This window comes from Loxodonta africana, chromosome 9 (assembly GCF_030014295.1).
Source record: "Loxodonta africana isolate mLoxAfr1 chromosome 9, mLoxAfr1.hap2, whole genome shotgun sequence".
Classification (NCBI taxonomy): domain Eukaryota; kingdom Metazoa; phylum Chordata; class Mammalia; order Proboscidea; family Elephantidae; genus Loxodonta; species Loxodonta africana.
This window is the reverse complement of record NC_087350.1, coordinates 46,536,766-46,551,125: the sequence shown is the minus strand read 5'-3', so window position 1 is coordinate 46,551,125 and position 14,360 is coordinate 46,536,766. Positions and strand designations below refer to the sequence as shown.

At 38.5% G+C, this 14,360-nt stretch overlaps 1 protein-coding gene across 1 annotated transcript in view; it reads left to right on the top strand.

The window, feature by feature from the left end:
- Positions 1–14,360, top strand: part of NUP188 (nucleoporin 188) — a 49,589-nt gene that overhangs the window by 15,715 nt on the left and 19,514 nt on the right. Inside the window, exons 9-16 of the mRNA XM_003407423.4 lie at positions 1,855–2,066; positions 3,051–3,165; positions 3,794–3,994; positions 5,526–5,615; positions 9,313–9,378; positions 10,345–10,464; positions 11,037–11,163; positions 14,085–14,237. Of these exons, the coding sequence (XP_003407471.2) occupies positions 1,855–2,066; positions 3,051–3,165; positions 3,794–3,994; positions 5,526–5,615; positions 9,313–9,378; positions 10,345–10,464; positions 11,037–11,163; positions 14,085–14,237 (1,084 nt within the window). The remainder of the gene's footprint in view (positions 1–1,854; positions 2,067–3,050; positions 3,166–3,793; positions 3,995–5,525; positions 5,616–9,312; positions 9,379–10,344; positions 10,465–11,036; positions 11,164–14,084; positions 14,238–14,360) is intronic.

The window sequence follows — 14,360 nt, the reverse complement described above, 5'->3', positions numbered from 1 at the left end:
AATTCAACAGCATCAAGTAAAATCCTTTGCAAGGCAAAGCCCCCAAAATAATGATGTAAACAAAGTCAGAAGATAAACTCATATCAAAAAGGGCTAATACCCTTGGAATATAAAGAACTCCAATAAATCAATCAGTAGGAGACCGATAGCCGCATAGAAAAATGGGCAGGAGCAATCAGCAGATTCACATAATAACACTTGTCCAAGGGATGGGAAAAGGGGTAATCTCATATTTTGCTGCATAAGTATAAACTGATAGAACTTTTAATAGAAAATATGACAGTATCTGAAACTGGAAAAAGCGCACGTGTTGACCCAATAGTTTCTTCAGGAAGTTATCCTGTAAATACATTTATTATGTGAAATGACTTATATCAATGATATATCTGTAGCATTCCCCCCCCAGCTTTATTGAGGTATAATTTACATCTAAAATTAGTTTATGTGTACAGTTTGATGAGCGTTGGCAGTTGTATACAATTATATGAAGTAAGCACCAGCATGATCAATATATAGAACATTTTGCCCCGGGAAGTTTCCTCTTGCCCCTTTGTATTTAGTCTCTGACCTCTGCCCCAAGCAACCGCTAATCTGCTTTCTGTCGCTGTAGTTTTACCTTTTTTAGACTTTAATGTAATTAGAATCATATAGTATATAGGCATTTCTGTTTGTCGTCTTCACTGTGTTTTTGAGGTTCATGCATGTTGTAGCATGTAACAGTACTTTATTCCTTTTTATGTTGAATAACATTCCAGTGTATGAATTTACAACGATTTGTTTATACATTCATCGATTGACGGCCATTTGAGTTGTTTCCATTTTTGGGGCTCTTACGTGTAATGTGCACATGCTTTTGTGTGGATATAGGCTTTCATTTATCTTCTGTAGATATCTATATCTTCATGAATTTCTGCACTTTAATGTTTCTGTTTACTTACTTTGGATTTAATTTGGTCTTTTTCTGATTTATTAAGGTAGAAACTTAGTTAACTTTAGATCTTCTTTTCTAATAAATAACAATACATTTTGTTTTAAGCATTGCTCTTTGCTGCATCCCACAAATACATATTGTATTATCATTATCATTCATATGAAAATATTTTCTAATTTCCTTTGTGATTGGTTTTGATCATGCATTATTTAGAAACGTGTTAATTTCCAAACATTTGACATTTTCCTGAATAGCTTATTGTTATCAATTTCTAGTTCAATTCCAGTTTTGGTCAGAGAATATACTCTGTATAATTTCAGTCTTTTAAAATTTACTATGCAAATGGACACAGGGAATACAGGGTGGAGAGGAGGAATGTGCTGTCTCGTTAGGGGGAGAGCAGCTAGCAGTACATAGCAAGGTCTTTATAACTTTCTGTATGTGAGACTTGTTTGTAAACTTTCACTTAAAGCACAATAGATAGATTAAAAAGTCAGTCATTGAAAAAAAAATTTACTATCCCGTGGTTTATGGCTGAACATATGATCTGTTTTGGTCAATGTACCATGTACACTTGAAAAGAATATGTATTTGACAGTAGTTGGGTATGGTGTTCTATCCAGTGGAATACTGTGGAATATTAAAAATAATGAGGGATCTGGTTGAATGATTTATGGTGTATGCGAGCAGTATATTACTGTACAGCTATAAAAAGAATGAAAAATAAGGAAATTCTTTATATGTTGTTACAGCAAATTATATTTAAAATATATTGTTAAGTGAAAAGAAGCCAGATGCAGAATAGTTTGTGCAGTATATTATTTGGTTAGAAATTTGTAGACAGGAAGGAAGGAAGGAAGATTGAATATGTTTTTTAACCTTGCTTTATTTCTCTTTTTCTTTTTTCTTCATTGGTTGTGCAGACTGAGCGCCAGGTGTCTCGCTGGTTTGTTCAGTGCCTTCGGGAACAGTCCATGCTGCTAGAAATTATTTTCCTTTATTATGCTTACTTTGAGATGGCACCTAGTGACCTGCTGGTATTAACTAAGATGTTTAAAGAGCAAGGATTTGGTAGTAGGCAGACTAACAGGCACCTGGTAGATGAGACCATGGATCCTTTTGTGGATCGGATTGGGTAAGTCTGAATGAATTGAAGGTCACAGAACTTGTACAATGTTTAGAACGTCGATACTACTGTGGTCAAATGAGTGAATGAGAATGAGAGCTTTGCCATGTTGACTGGCCACACTAATGGATGGGGAAATGGATGGATGTACCACCGTGTTTCAGATCATACAGGGGGTGAAGGCTGGGATTGAGAGGGACGTTCTTCTCTCAAAATAACTATCATATTCTGCTCTTTTACTTACTGTCTTAATCTAAAGGGTTCATCCATTCATTCCACAAAAATTTCTTGAGCATCTCTTGCAGGCCACTATGCCAATGCTGGTGACGTAATGATTAATGAGCAAGTTAGATGTGTGCTTAGCCCTCTTTAGGGTCGTAGTCTGTTGAGTGTCATATTTTTCTCTGTTTATGGCAGTGATTATATCCATGTTTTCAGGCCTGTTCTCCCTGTGAAAGGAGCCCTCGTGGCAGTGGTTAAAGCACTTGGCTGCCAGCCAAAGGGTTGGTAGTTTGAATCCACCAGCAGCTCCGTGGAAGAAAGATGTGGCAGTCTACTTCCGGAAAGATTTTAGCCTTGGAAACCCTATGGGGCAGTTCTACTCTGTCCTATAGGGTTGCTGAGTTGAAATAGACTCAACGGTAGCAGGTTTGGTCTCTCCGTGAGCAAAGATACATGCATGATAGTTGAGACAACTTACCTGGGTCAGGTATAATTGGTGGCCATAGAAACCTTTAATACGAGATCTGTGCTACCCAATATGGTAGGTACAAGCCACATGTGACTATTGGACACTTGAAATGTGGCTGGTTTGAATTAAGATGTATTGGAAGTTTAAAATACATACTAGATTTCAAAGACTTGGCACACACACAAAAAAAATGTAAAATATCTCAATAAATTTGTTGATATTGACATGCCTTATCCTCACTTTATTCTCCAGTGAGGTTCAGAGCAGCATATATGACACTGTGATACTGTTTTTCCTTCCAGCTACTTCAGCGCCCTCATCTTGGTGGAAGGCATGGATATCGAGTCCTTGCACAAGTGTGCTTTGGATGACAGAAGAGAACTGCACCAGTTTGCCCAGGACGGGCTTATTTGTCAGGTGAACTTGGAACAGCCTCTTTGCTTTTGGAGATGGTTTATATAGTTAGTAGTATGTTTTTAACCACTTGGTTGTGTAAAGTTTTCAGTGTTTTGGAACTCAAGATTCTACATAATTAAGCAGTTAGTTGGATCTGAAGGAAATCTCAGATTTGTCAGTCATCTACAGAGGTGATAGTTTAATCTGTGAGAGTGAAAGGAGTTACTCATGGAGATGGAGCAAGGACAAAAAAGGCCCAAGGACCGAGCCTTGGGGATTGTCTGCCTATATGGGGCCTGTGAAAGAAGAGAGGGGAAGGACATTGAGATGGGATAGGTAGAAAAATAGGAAATGAGGAGATAATCATGGAAAGTTCAAGAAGGATCAAAGTAAAATTTCCTAAGAGTCTTCCATTTGAACATGTATTTTATAAGCTCAAATTAAGACTATTTAAAATCAGAAAAAAAAAATTGTGGTTAAAGGGAAGAGGACTTTATTAATACGGTGGCTGGAATTTTGAGAAGAGTAAAATGTCAGGATGGGAGAGAGAGGCTGAAATAAAAGGCTTATTGATCATGATGAAGAATCCAGTTGAGGGGCCTTGACCCTTGCTGTTCAGTGACACAGATGGTGTTCTCTTTCTCCATAGGATATGGACCGTTTGATGTTGACCTTTGGGGACATTCCACATCATGCCCCGGTGCTTTTGGCCTGGGCTCTCCTCCGTCACACCCTGAACCCAGAAGAGACAAGCAGTGTTGTCCGGAAGATAGGTGGCACAGCCATCCAACTGAATGTATTTCAGTACTTGACCCGGCTTCTCCGGTCACTTGCCAGTGGGGGAAATGATGTGAGTCTAACGCTGTTGGTGTGTGAGTGTGAGAATGGGCAAGAAGCAGGCAGTGTGTCATTAGTGAGCCATGATAATAGTGGGAATTGTAGTAGTGATGTGGATAATGTAGTAACTGTCATTTATGGAGCATTTACTATGACCAAACACTGTGCTCAACGTTTCTATACATTATTTTATTTAATCCTTATAACGCTTTTTTTTTTTTATTGTGGTAAAGTGTACATAGGTAGTCCCTGACTTATGATGGGGGTCTTTTCCATTGACGGTTCTGATCATAAGTCAAGTACATCTTTTGATTTTCATTATTATTGCCTTTTATTATCAGTATCTTCATAAATCTGATTTTTATTTGTCTTTGGAAGTTGGAAACATTACATGTAAACATCTGTGAGTGAATAGCTGAGAATAACAGCAAATTACATGCTACAGCATTGTATGTAGTACATATTACTGTACTAACAATAAGATGTACCCCCCAAAAAAAGACGGTTGTGTGGTTTGTCGTAACTTGAAGACTACCTGTATAACAAAAAATTTGCCATTTTAACCATTTTTAAGTGTACAATTCAGTGACATTAATTATATTCACTGTTGTACAACTATCACTGCTGTCTATTTCCAGTAATTTTTCATCACTCCAAACACAAACTCAGTATCCCTTGAGTAGTTGCTCCCCATTTCCCCCTTCCCCAGCTCTTAGTAACCACTTTTGTCTCTATGTATTTGCCTATTCTGGATATTTTATGTAATTGGGATTGTACAATATTTGTCTTTTTGTCTAACATTTATTTCACTTAGCATAATGTTTTCGAGGTTCACCCATGTTGTACTGAATAATATAACAACTTTTTTGTGTTAGGAATTATTATCCTTGTTTTGCACATTAGGAAATTGAGACTCAGATGTTATTTACCCCACACACAGTGTAATGGTAATAGCTAGTAAGTGGTAGATGGGTATAGTTTGGAACAATTATGTCTGAGTCTCGGCTGTGTGCATACCCCTAGAAGATAGCTTTGGCCACACTGACCAGAGAACTCTTTTGGGGGGACTTACTTACTCAACTGTAACAGGATGAATTAGAAATTCTCTTGAGTCTGGTATTAGGGCTTAATTTGCGTGGCAAGGTATGGCCTGTTTCAAAGTGCTGAAATGAAACCTCAGCCAACAGGCCCCACTTGTTACTGGTTGATTTATCTAATGGCAGTTCAGGCATTCACATCAGCACGTAGAGACAATTCTTTCTCTAGGCCGGATATGGTTTTCTGTTTCCCCCACACAAAATTTGATCACTTTTAAAATAGTTTCTTTTTTATTTAATTTTGACTATGTTGTAATATTCATGGTTCCTGCATTTTTTTTTTTTTTCTCTTTGCCTTCCTGATTTGGAACTAAATTAGGAAAATTATAAGCATTCTGGTTCTCTTCCCGTTTGTTTACTGAAACTATAGTAATACATTAAAATTAGGCTGAATCTGCGAAGAGTTGTGTTATTAAGAATTTTTCATTTACTCCTTTGCCATCCCAGTGCACCACCAGCACTGCGTGCATGTGTGTCTATGGACTCCTTTCCTTCACTCTGACCTCGCTGGAGCTGCACACCCTGGGCAATCAGCAGGTCAGTGCCTGGCTTTCCTGAGGTGATCTACACCGCCCTGCTTTACAACTGTTGTGCTAAAATACCCTCTTGCAGCGGATATCGTTTACTTCAGTGAGGTGCTAACTTGTTTATTGCTGTTCATTTTCGTTTATCATATTATGTAAGTGATACATGTCAATTGCAGAAAAATCAGGAAATTCTGATCAAAAGAAGAAAGTAATTCCACTATACAGGGTAAATTTTTTTTTTTTTTTATTGTGCTTTAAGTGAAAGTTTACAAATCAGGTCAGTCTCTCATACAAAAATTTACATACACCTTGCTGTACACTCCTAATTGCTCTCCCTCTGATGAGATAACACAGTACTTCCCTCCACAGGGTAAATTTTTACTGTTTTGATATGTTCCCTTCCAAACATTTTCTGCATGTGTACATGAAGTAATTTTTATGGAATCAGTGTATATACTGTTTGGTGACCTGATTTTTTTACTCTGTAATATATCTGTCCCAACCATCTGTGAATACTAATATTCTCCTGCAACTTTTGAAAAAGTAAAACATTTCAAACCTATACCAAAGTAGGTAAAATTGTGTAGTAACTCACCTGATCCCACCACCTGCTTTCAACAGTTATCAACTCGTGGCTAATCTTACTTCATCTCTGCCCCTCCTCACCTTATTTTGAAGCAAGTCCCAGACAGCATGTAATTTTGTCTGTGAATATCTCAAACTAAAATTTAACTTGACTCCATTATCACATCCAAAAAAACAGTATTTTCATATATCAAATTTCTAGTTGTCTCGTAACCAGTTCAGTTTTGACTCATGGCAATCCTGTGTGTGTCAGAGTAGAACTGTGCTCCATAGAGTTTTCAGAGGCTGATTTTTTGTAAGTAAATCACCGGTCCTTTCTTCCTTTTTTGGTTAGCAGCCGTCGAGTTAACCGTTCGTACCACCCGGGGACTCAGTTGTCTCATACATGTCATAAATTTATCGTAAGATTGATTGTTTGGATCAGGATCCAAATAAGGTCCATATATTGTAATTGGTTGATATATCTTTCAAGTTTCTTTGTAATGCACTGTCCACTATGGTAGTCACAAGCCACATATGACTAAATTTAAATTAACTGAAATTAAAAACTCAGTTCCTTAGTTAGACTAGGCGCATAGCAAGTGCTTCAATAGCTATATTGGAGAGCACAGATATAGAACATTTCCATCATCTCAGAAAGTTCTGTTGAACAGTGCTAATCTGTAAGTTCCCCCTTCACTTTTATATATTCGTGCATTTTTTGTTGTTGTTGAAGAAATTAAGTCGTTTGTCCTGGAGAATATTCCATGTTCTGGATTTTGCTGATTGGATCCCTCTGGTGCTGTTTAACGTTCCTTCCTCTCCTGTAAATTGGTAAATAGATCTAGGAACTTGAGCAGATAACTCAGGTTTGAGGTTTTGGGGGTTTTTTTGTTTGTTTGTTTTAAAGCAAGACTACTTCATAGGTCATGGTGTACATTTCCATCAGGGAGGTATGTAATATTTGGTTGTCTTTTTTGGTGGTATTTGCAGCGATTAATGATCATTGTCTAGATTCATTAGGGGTTGCAAAATGGTTTCATGGTAATTCTGTCTTTCCATCTTTGTTTATTATTTGGAATACTTCTGTAAAAAAGAAGCCTTGCTCTCATCAGCTATTTGGCACTCCAGGATAGAGTACTGTACATGCTTTATTTCCTTTATTTACCAGTTTTCACTAGCACCCTCCAAAGGTGGCTAGTGAGGTTATTTTGTTTATTTTGCATATCTTTTAGCATGGGTTTAAATATGTTGTTGTGTGCTGTCGAGTCGATTCCAACTCATAGCAGCCCTACAGGACAGAGAAGAACTGCCCCACAGGGTTTCCAAGGAGTAGCTGGTGAATTTGAACTGCCAGCCTTTTGATTAGCAGCCTGAGCTCTTAACCACTTCGCCACCAGGGCTCCTTAAACTTATGAGCTGTTGTTAATCCATTACAGTTATTATTCTTATGCTCAGATTGCCCCATCTTTGGCCAGTGAGAGCTTTTTCATTTTGGTTTCTAAATTCTTTTGACACTACCTTAATATATTTTGATAGCTGTATTGTTTTCTGGTACAACAGGGTATTGCAGGATTATCTGTAAGATTCCTGCCCCAGACTCGGAATCTGCCATTTCTCCAAGGAGCTCTGGTTCCTTTTAGTGGGAAATAGTATTTTTTAAGTATCCTTATTAACTAAGCCATTGTGTTCCTTTTTTTCCTAATATTTTTATTTTTATTGTGGTAAAATATATACAAGATAAAATTTGTCATTTTAACCATTTTCAAGTGCTATTATTCACGCTTACAGTGTTATACAACCATCACCACTGTATGTTTCCAAAAGTTTTTTATCATCACAAACAGAAACTATGTACCCATTAAGCAATAACCCCTTCCCCCAGCACAGAGTAACCACTGATCTATTCTCTTGCTGTGCTTTTATCTGTTCTAGGTAGTTTATATAAATAGGATCATAAAATATTTGTCCCTTTATGTGTGGCTCATTTCACTTAGTATAATGTCCCCAAGGTTCATCCATGTCCTGGTATATATTAGAACCTCCTTCCTTTGTATGGTGGAAGAGTATCCTATGGTATACGTATTACATTTTGTTTGTCAGTTCATCTGTTGCTTCTACTTTTTGGCCATTGTGAATAATGCTGCAATGAACATTGGTGTTATGGTGTTCATTTTTAGCGATTAGTATTTTGTTTTAGAATCACATTTGGTATTTGAATGATTAAAATGAACATTTCTTATCATTGGAGGAAAATGGTGCAACAGCCAACTAAAAGGTTGGTGGTTAGAGTCCACTTACAGATACCTTGAAAGGAAGTCCTGGTGATCCCTCCTGAAAAACCAGCTGTTGGAAACCCTGTGGGGCAGTTTGCTCTCGGTGGGCACGGGAGCACCACGAGTTTGCTCTCGGTGGGCACGGGAGCGCCATGGGTCTGCTCTCGGTGGGCACGGCAGCTCCATGAGTCAAAATCAGCCGATGGTGATTGGGGTGGTGTACCTGGAGGATCGATTTTAGCATATTGGGGTTGCAGGAGTCTTGTTACTTGGATTAAAAAAAGAAAAATTATTCTGTAAGCATGTATGCTAAATTGTGCCAGGTGCTGAGGATAAAAAAAAAATTGAAAAGACTGTTCCTGCCGTCTAGGACAGCATTCTAGCTGAGCCTAATAGTGCCTTGCATTTACATGACATTTTTGAATTTGTAATCCACTGCCCTATACATTTTTTAGTTAATCCTTACTACAGCCCTGTGATACAGATATTCTTGTCCTCGTTTTACTGATAAGGAATTTGAATTTTAGAGAAGCTAATAGTGGTTAGGTGCTACGGCTGCTAACCAAAGGGTCGGCAGTTTGAATTCGCCAGGCGCTCCTTGGAAACTCTACGGGACAGTTTTATTCTGTCCTATAGGGTTGCTATGAGTCAGAAGCGACTTGACGGCACTGGGTTTTTTAGTGGGTTAGTTGCTTAACATTATACAGCAGATGACAAGATGTAATCCCACTTTTTAAACTCAGTTCCCCTCTGAAATACTATACGAAGGTGTTTATTAATGTTTTTATTTTAACAGAATATACTTTAAAAAGGTAAACTGGTTTAACCAGGGGAAATAAACCATTTTCTTTCCCCCTCCCCCAATAGGATGTAATTGACACGGCATGTGAAGTCCTGGCAGACCCTTCTCTTCCAGAATTATTCTGGGGAACAGTAAGTATGTTGAGGGAATCATGCTACAGTATTCTCTGGAGCAAAGGATTTTATCGAGCACTTACTTTGTGATAGGTGCTATACTAATCATTTATAAGTAGTTCTCATTTAATCTTCAGAAGAATCTGTGAAATAGATGCTATGTATATCATTTTGCATATGAGGAAATGCTCAGAGATGTGAAGTTACTTACCTAAGATCACACAGCTAGAAAAAGACAGCACCAGGATCAGGGTCCAGGTCAGTCTGACTTAAGTCTATAGCCCAGATCATTAACCAATATGTTATCTATCCTACCCACCAATCTTTTTTCACTTTGGGAGTCTCTTAGGTACCAGTATTCCCAAAACTCTTGGAAGTGCTATTGGGGGATTGTAACTGTACCTTATGCATTGTCAGAGTATTTTTGCTGGTTAGAGTGAGAATTTGCCTTGGGTCAGAATAGTTTCTCACCAGAACTTGGTCTTAGCATTGACAGTAGCCTCCAACCTCAAGATTCAGCTGATGAGTAAGTCTGTTTTCCTTTCTCCTCTTCTTCCTGAGATGGTATCCAGTCTTAGAGAATCACTGCATTCCTGGGAGAAGCTACTGTGAAGCAGTGTTTAGATTAAAGATCTGTTGTTCATGTGTGGTGGCTAAGTGCCGACAAGGTGTTGGGCGATTGTCACCTTGGTGGAAACATATGCAAAGGTAGACATTATTGTCTTCCTATGGAAAGGATGAACAGGAAGAGGCCACTGGAGAGAATAACAGTCTCTTTTCGGGTCCTGACTTTTCAGGTCCTGTCAGTTGTTGATTGCCTTTTTCTGTAGAAATCTGAAAATTGAAAATTATTAGGGAGAAATGATGCCTGCCTAAAGGAAAGAATTATTTAAAAACATTTTTTAACGATTGCTGGACAGTTTGGAGATGTGTTAATTTGTGGATAATGTGAAGGTTAGCAATTTGACCCTTTTCCCCCCATAGGAGCCAACTTCTGGTCTTGGGATCATTCTGGACAGTGTATGTGGAATGTTTCCCCATCTGCTCTCCCCACTCTTGCAACTGCTCCGAGCCCTTGTATCAGGGAAATCCACTGCCAAAAAGGTAAGTTGTTCAGTCACGTGCCTGAAGAGAATGGGATTTTTTTTTTTTCCCATTAGGAACGCTTTTTGCTTTCCACATTGAAATTCTACTACCATGACAACGGTTAATCTGAAATTGAATGAAGGACGCTAAGTATAGTGCCTCAATTCTGTACAATTAAATAAAAATCCTTTTTTTATGTTCCAATTGTAGATATTTTGGTAGGTAAGACAAAATATAGTTTCTTAAAATATAGCTGGAAGAGAGTAATATAAGAAATAACTAATAAAACTAGTAAATGTCTACATAACTAAAAAACTAATAAATATGTGAGTACTAAACAAGATACTATTCAGGAGCGGAAACTATCTGTGGAGTGAGGGTGGGACTTGATTTGGATATTAAAGAATGGGGGAGATTTGGAGAAGAGGGCAGAAGGCAACTTCAAGAAGAGTAAAAACAGTAGGCTTAAAAGAGGTTTGAGAGTCAGCATGTACACAGTCTGGCTCAAAGAGCAGAAAAGCAGCTGTGGGACCCCCCTTGCATGGCCCGTAGGTGAATGGGTGACTGGAGTTCTTTCTTTGTATTGGCAGGTGTATAGTTTCTTGGATAAGATGTCTTTCTACAATGAACTCTATAAGCACAAGCCCCATGATGTGATCTCCCATGAAGATGGAACTCTTTGGCGGAGGCAAACACCAAAACTTCTGTACCCTCTTGGTAAGATGAAGGGATCCTTGGTTCAGTAGTCACTTTTAGGAACAGCCTCTATTTAGAGCTTGTAGCTGCTGTCTTAATTGTTTAATGCAATATGCCTTTAAAGCAGGGCCCTTTTCCCCCCATGTGTGTTGATTTGTTTATAAATACTTAAGTCAGTTTCTCTCTTTTTTAATTAACTTTTTTTTACACTGTTGTTTTTGTTTCAAATATAATGGATATTCATTGCAACAAGGTGGCGGTGCAGTGGTTAAAACACTCAGCCGCTAACCAGAAGGTTGGTGGTTCAAACCCACCAGCTGCTCTGCAGAAGAAAGATGTGGTCATCTGTTTCCATAAAGATGACAGCCTTGGAAAACCATACGGGGCACTTCTACCCTCTCCTGTAGGGTCACTATGAGTTGGAATTGACTAGATGGCAGTGGGTTTGGTTTGGTTTTAAACAACATAGAGGGTATTTTTAAAAAGTTAATCTCTCTTCAATCCTGTCTCTATAAGGTAACCGATTAAGAATTTAGTGTGTGTCCATTCACGTATTTATGTACACTGTCACAAAGTTGTTTTTCAAGTTGATTTTTTTACACAAGTACATTTAGATAGATTCAACTCATTCTTTCCAGTAATGTCATAATTCTCAGTGTCCCATAATTTTTTTTTTTTTTGGTAGCTTTAACAACAGAAGTTTATTCTCTCACAGTTTAGGAGGCTAGAAGTCCGAATTCAGGGTGCCAGCTTGAGTAGAAGGCTTTCTGTCTCTGTCAGCTGTAGGGGAGGGCCTTTGTCATCAACTTTCCCTTGGTGGGTCTAGGAGTTTCTCAGCCCAGGGACCCCAGGTCCAAAGGATACGCTCTCCTTCTGGGTTCTTTGTTCTTGGTGGTAGGAGGTCCCTCATAATTTTTGGTTTTTAATAATATCTTACTGTGTTTTTGGTGAAAGTGTACATGGCAAGTTAGGTTCCTGTTTGATAATTTCCACACAAATTGATCAATGACATTAGTTACATTTTTCATATTGTGACAGCTTTCTCTTTAATTGTGTTCTGATTGTTACATTTCCAATACTCTAGTTTCCCTGCCTTCTTATCTTCTCATCTTTACTGTCAATTAAATGTTGACCTTTTAGCCTCATAGAGATTTTTTTTTTAGTAGAACACTGATCTAACGGGTATATGCTTTGTTTTGTGTGTCACTCTACTTTTCTGCTAAAAGGTGATGTCGGAATAATTTTGATTCAAGGCTTAAAGAGTATCTCAGGGCGTTTTCTGGTCTCAGCTGGTACAGTTGTTCTGGCCCTTTTTTAAGACTTTTTGAGATTTGTTCTGCATTTTTCTCCCATTTTAAATGAGATCATCTGTTGTGACCCCGGACAGATCAGTGGTGGTAGCCGGGGACTGTCTAGTTCTTCTGGTCTCAGGGTAGTTGAGATTGTAGCTTGTGTAGGCTATTGAAGTCTTGTAGACATATTTCTTCTTTGAGATTTTGTTCACCTTTTTGCTATTTTGCTTCTGATGTGTAGAGAACAATAGTTGCATCTTAGAGGGCCACTTGGAAGCTTTTAAGATCCCAGGTGCTGTTCACATGCACTGGGTACTGGGTAGGATGTAAAACATGAACTTTGTGAATTATATCATGCCAATTGACTGAGTTGTCCTGTGAGACTATGGTCCTAAGCTTTCACCCCCAGAAAACCAATCTTGGAAGGTGTTTGGTTATGTACGAGGAGTATCTGTAGCTGTATCTTCAGTGAATATATGTACCTGCCCATATATATCTGTAATTGTGCATGTAGACACTTGTCTCTCTTCTCACATATGTATACACGTGTACCTACCTGTATATATATATGCCTGTACCCATCCATATGTGATTCTAGACTTGGTTTCTGGTCTTTGTTGGAATTATTGCCCTCATATATGTCAGATTCTTTAGTGCACGTATCCTTTTCTCTTGAGTGGTTTTTAGCGACACCATTTACTTTGGTGATGCTCTGCTCACTATACCCACATTTGGTGCCACTTTTCCCATCACCAAAAATAACAAGTATCTGTGGTATAAACCCTGGTGGTGTAGTGGTTAAGTGCTACGGCTGCTAACCAAAGGGTTGGCAGTTCGAATCCGTCAGGTGCTCCTTGGAAACTCTATGGGGCAGTTCTACTCTGTCCTATAAGGGTTGCTATGAGTTGGAATCGACTCGATGGCACTGGGTTTGGTTTTTGGTTTTTGGTGGTATAAAGGGTGATATTCCGTAATTTTTTTGTCTTTCTCCTTCTAAGTTAGGCTGTATCAGGTTTCTGCTACTACAAACAGTGCTGCATGGGGTACATTTACCCTTATATCCTGGTGCTTTTATCTCTAGTAGATAGCATCCACAAAGTGGGATTGCTGGCTAAAAAGGGTGGGTCACGTTAAAAAATATGAATACATAATATCATACTAAGTTGTGGAAAAAGGTTGTTAACAATTTATTTTTCTACTGGCAGTGTATAGGAATGACCAGTTACTGCTTTTAAGCTTACATGCATTCCGGATATTGAAGGAACAAAACATAGATGGAACAACCGTACAATTCTAATTTTGGCATTGCCACTGACTTACCAGTGTCCTGGTCACTAACAGTCCTACGATATGGTTTTCCTGTAGTCATCATGTAAATGGAAAACCACTCTCTACTCAGCTGTTTTTCAGACACATGGAAAGCGTTATTTCCTCAACTAACATGAGAATTTTTTTTTTTAATTGCTTTCTAGATGAAAGCTTGCAGAGCAGATTAGGTGAATTTATTTTTCATGGAAAAAGCTATAGGAATGTTAGACTCCAAGAAAAAACTATACATTTCTCTGTGATTAAATATTGGTGTTTCATAGAGGAGTCACCTCTTTCTGTCATATGCCCAGGTAGACTAGTTCCTCTTCCTTCTTCCCTTAGGGGGTCAGACCAACCTTCGCATACCTCAGGGTACTGTGGGCCAAGTAATGCTGGATGACAGGGCTTATCTGGTACGCTGGGAATACTCCTACAGCAGTTGGACCCTTTTTACCTGCGAGATTGAAATGCTGCTTCATGTCGTTTCTACTGCAGGTAAGGTCAGGTTTGGGAGACATCGTCACAGGGAGGAAACAGACACGCTTAAAGAACGGACATATAATTTCAAGGCATTCAGGACCATCAAGATTGTGATTTGTCTGATTTGTTTGGGTCTCA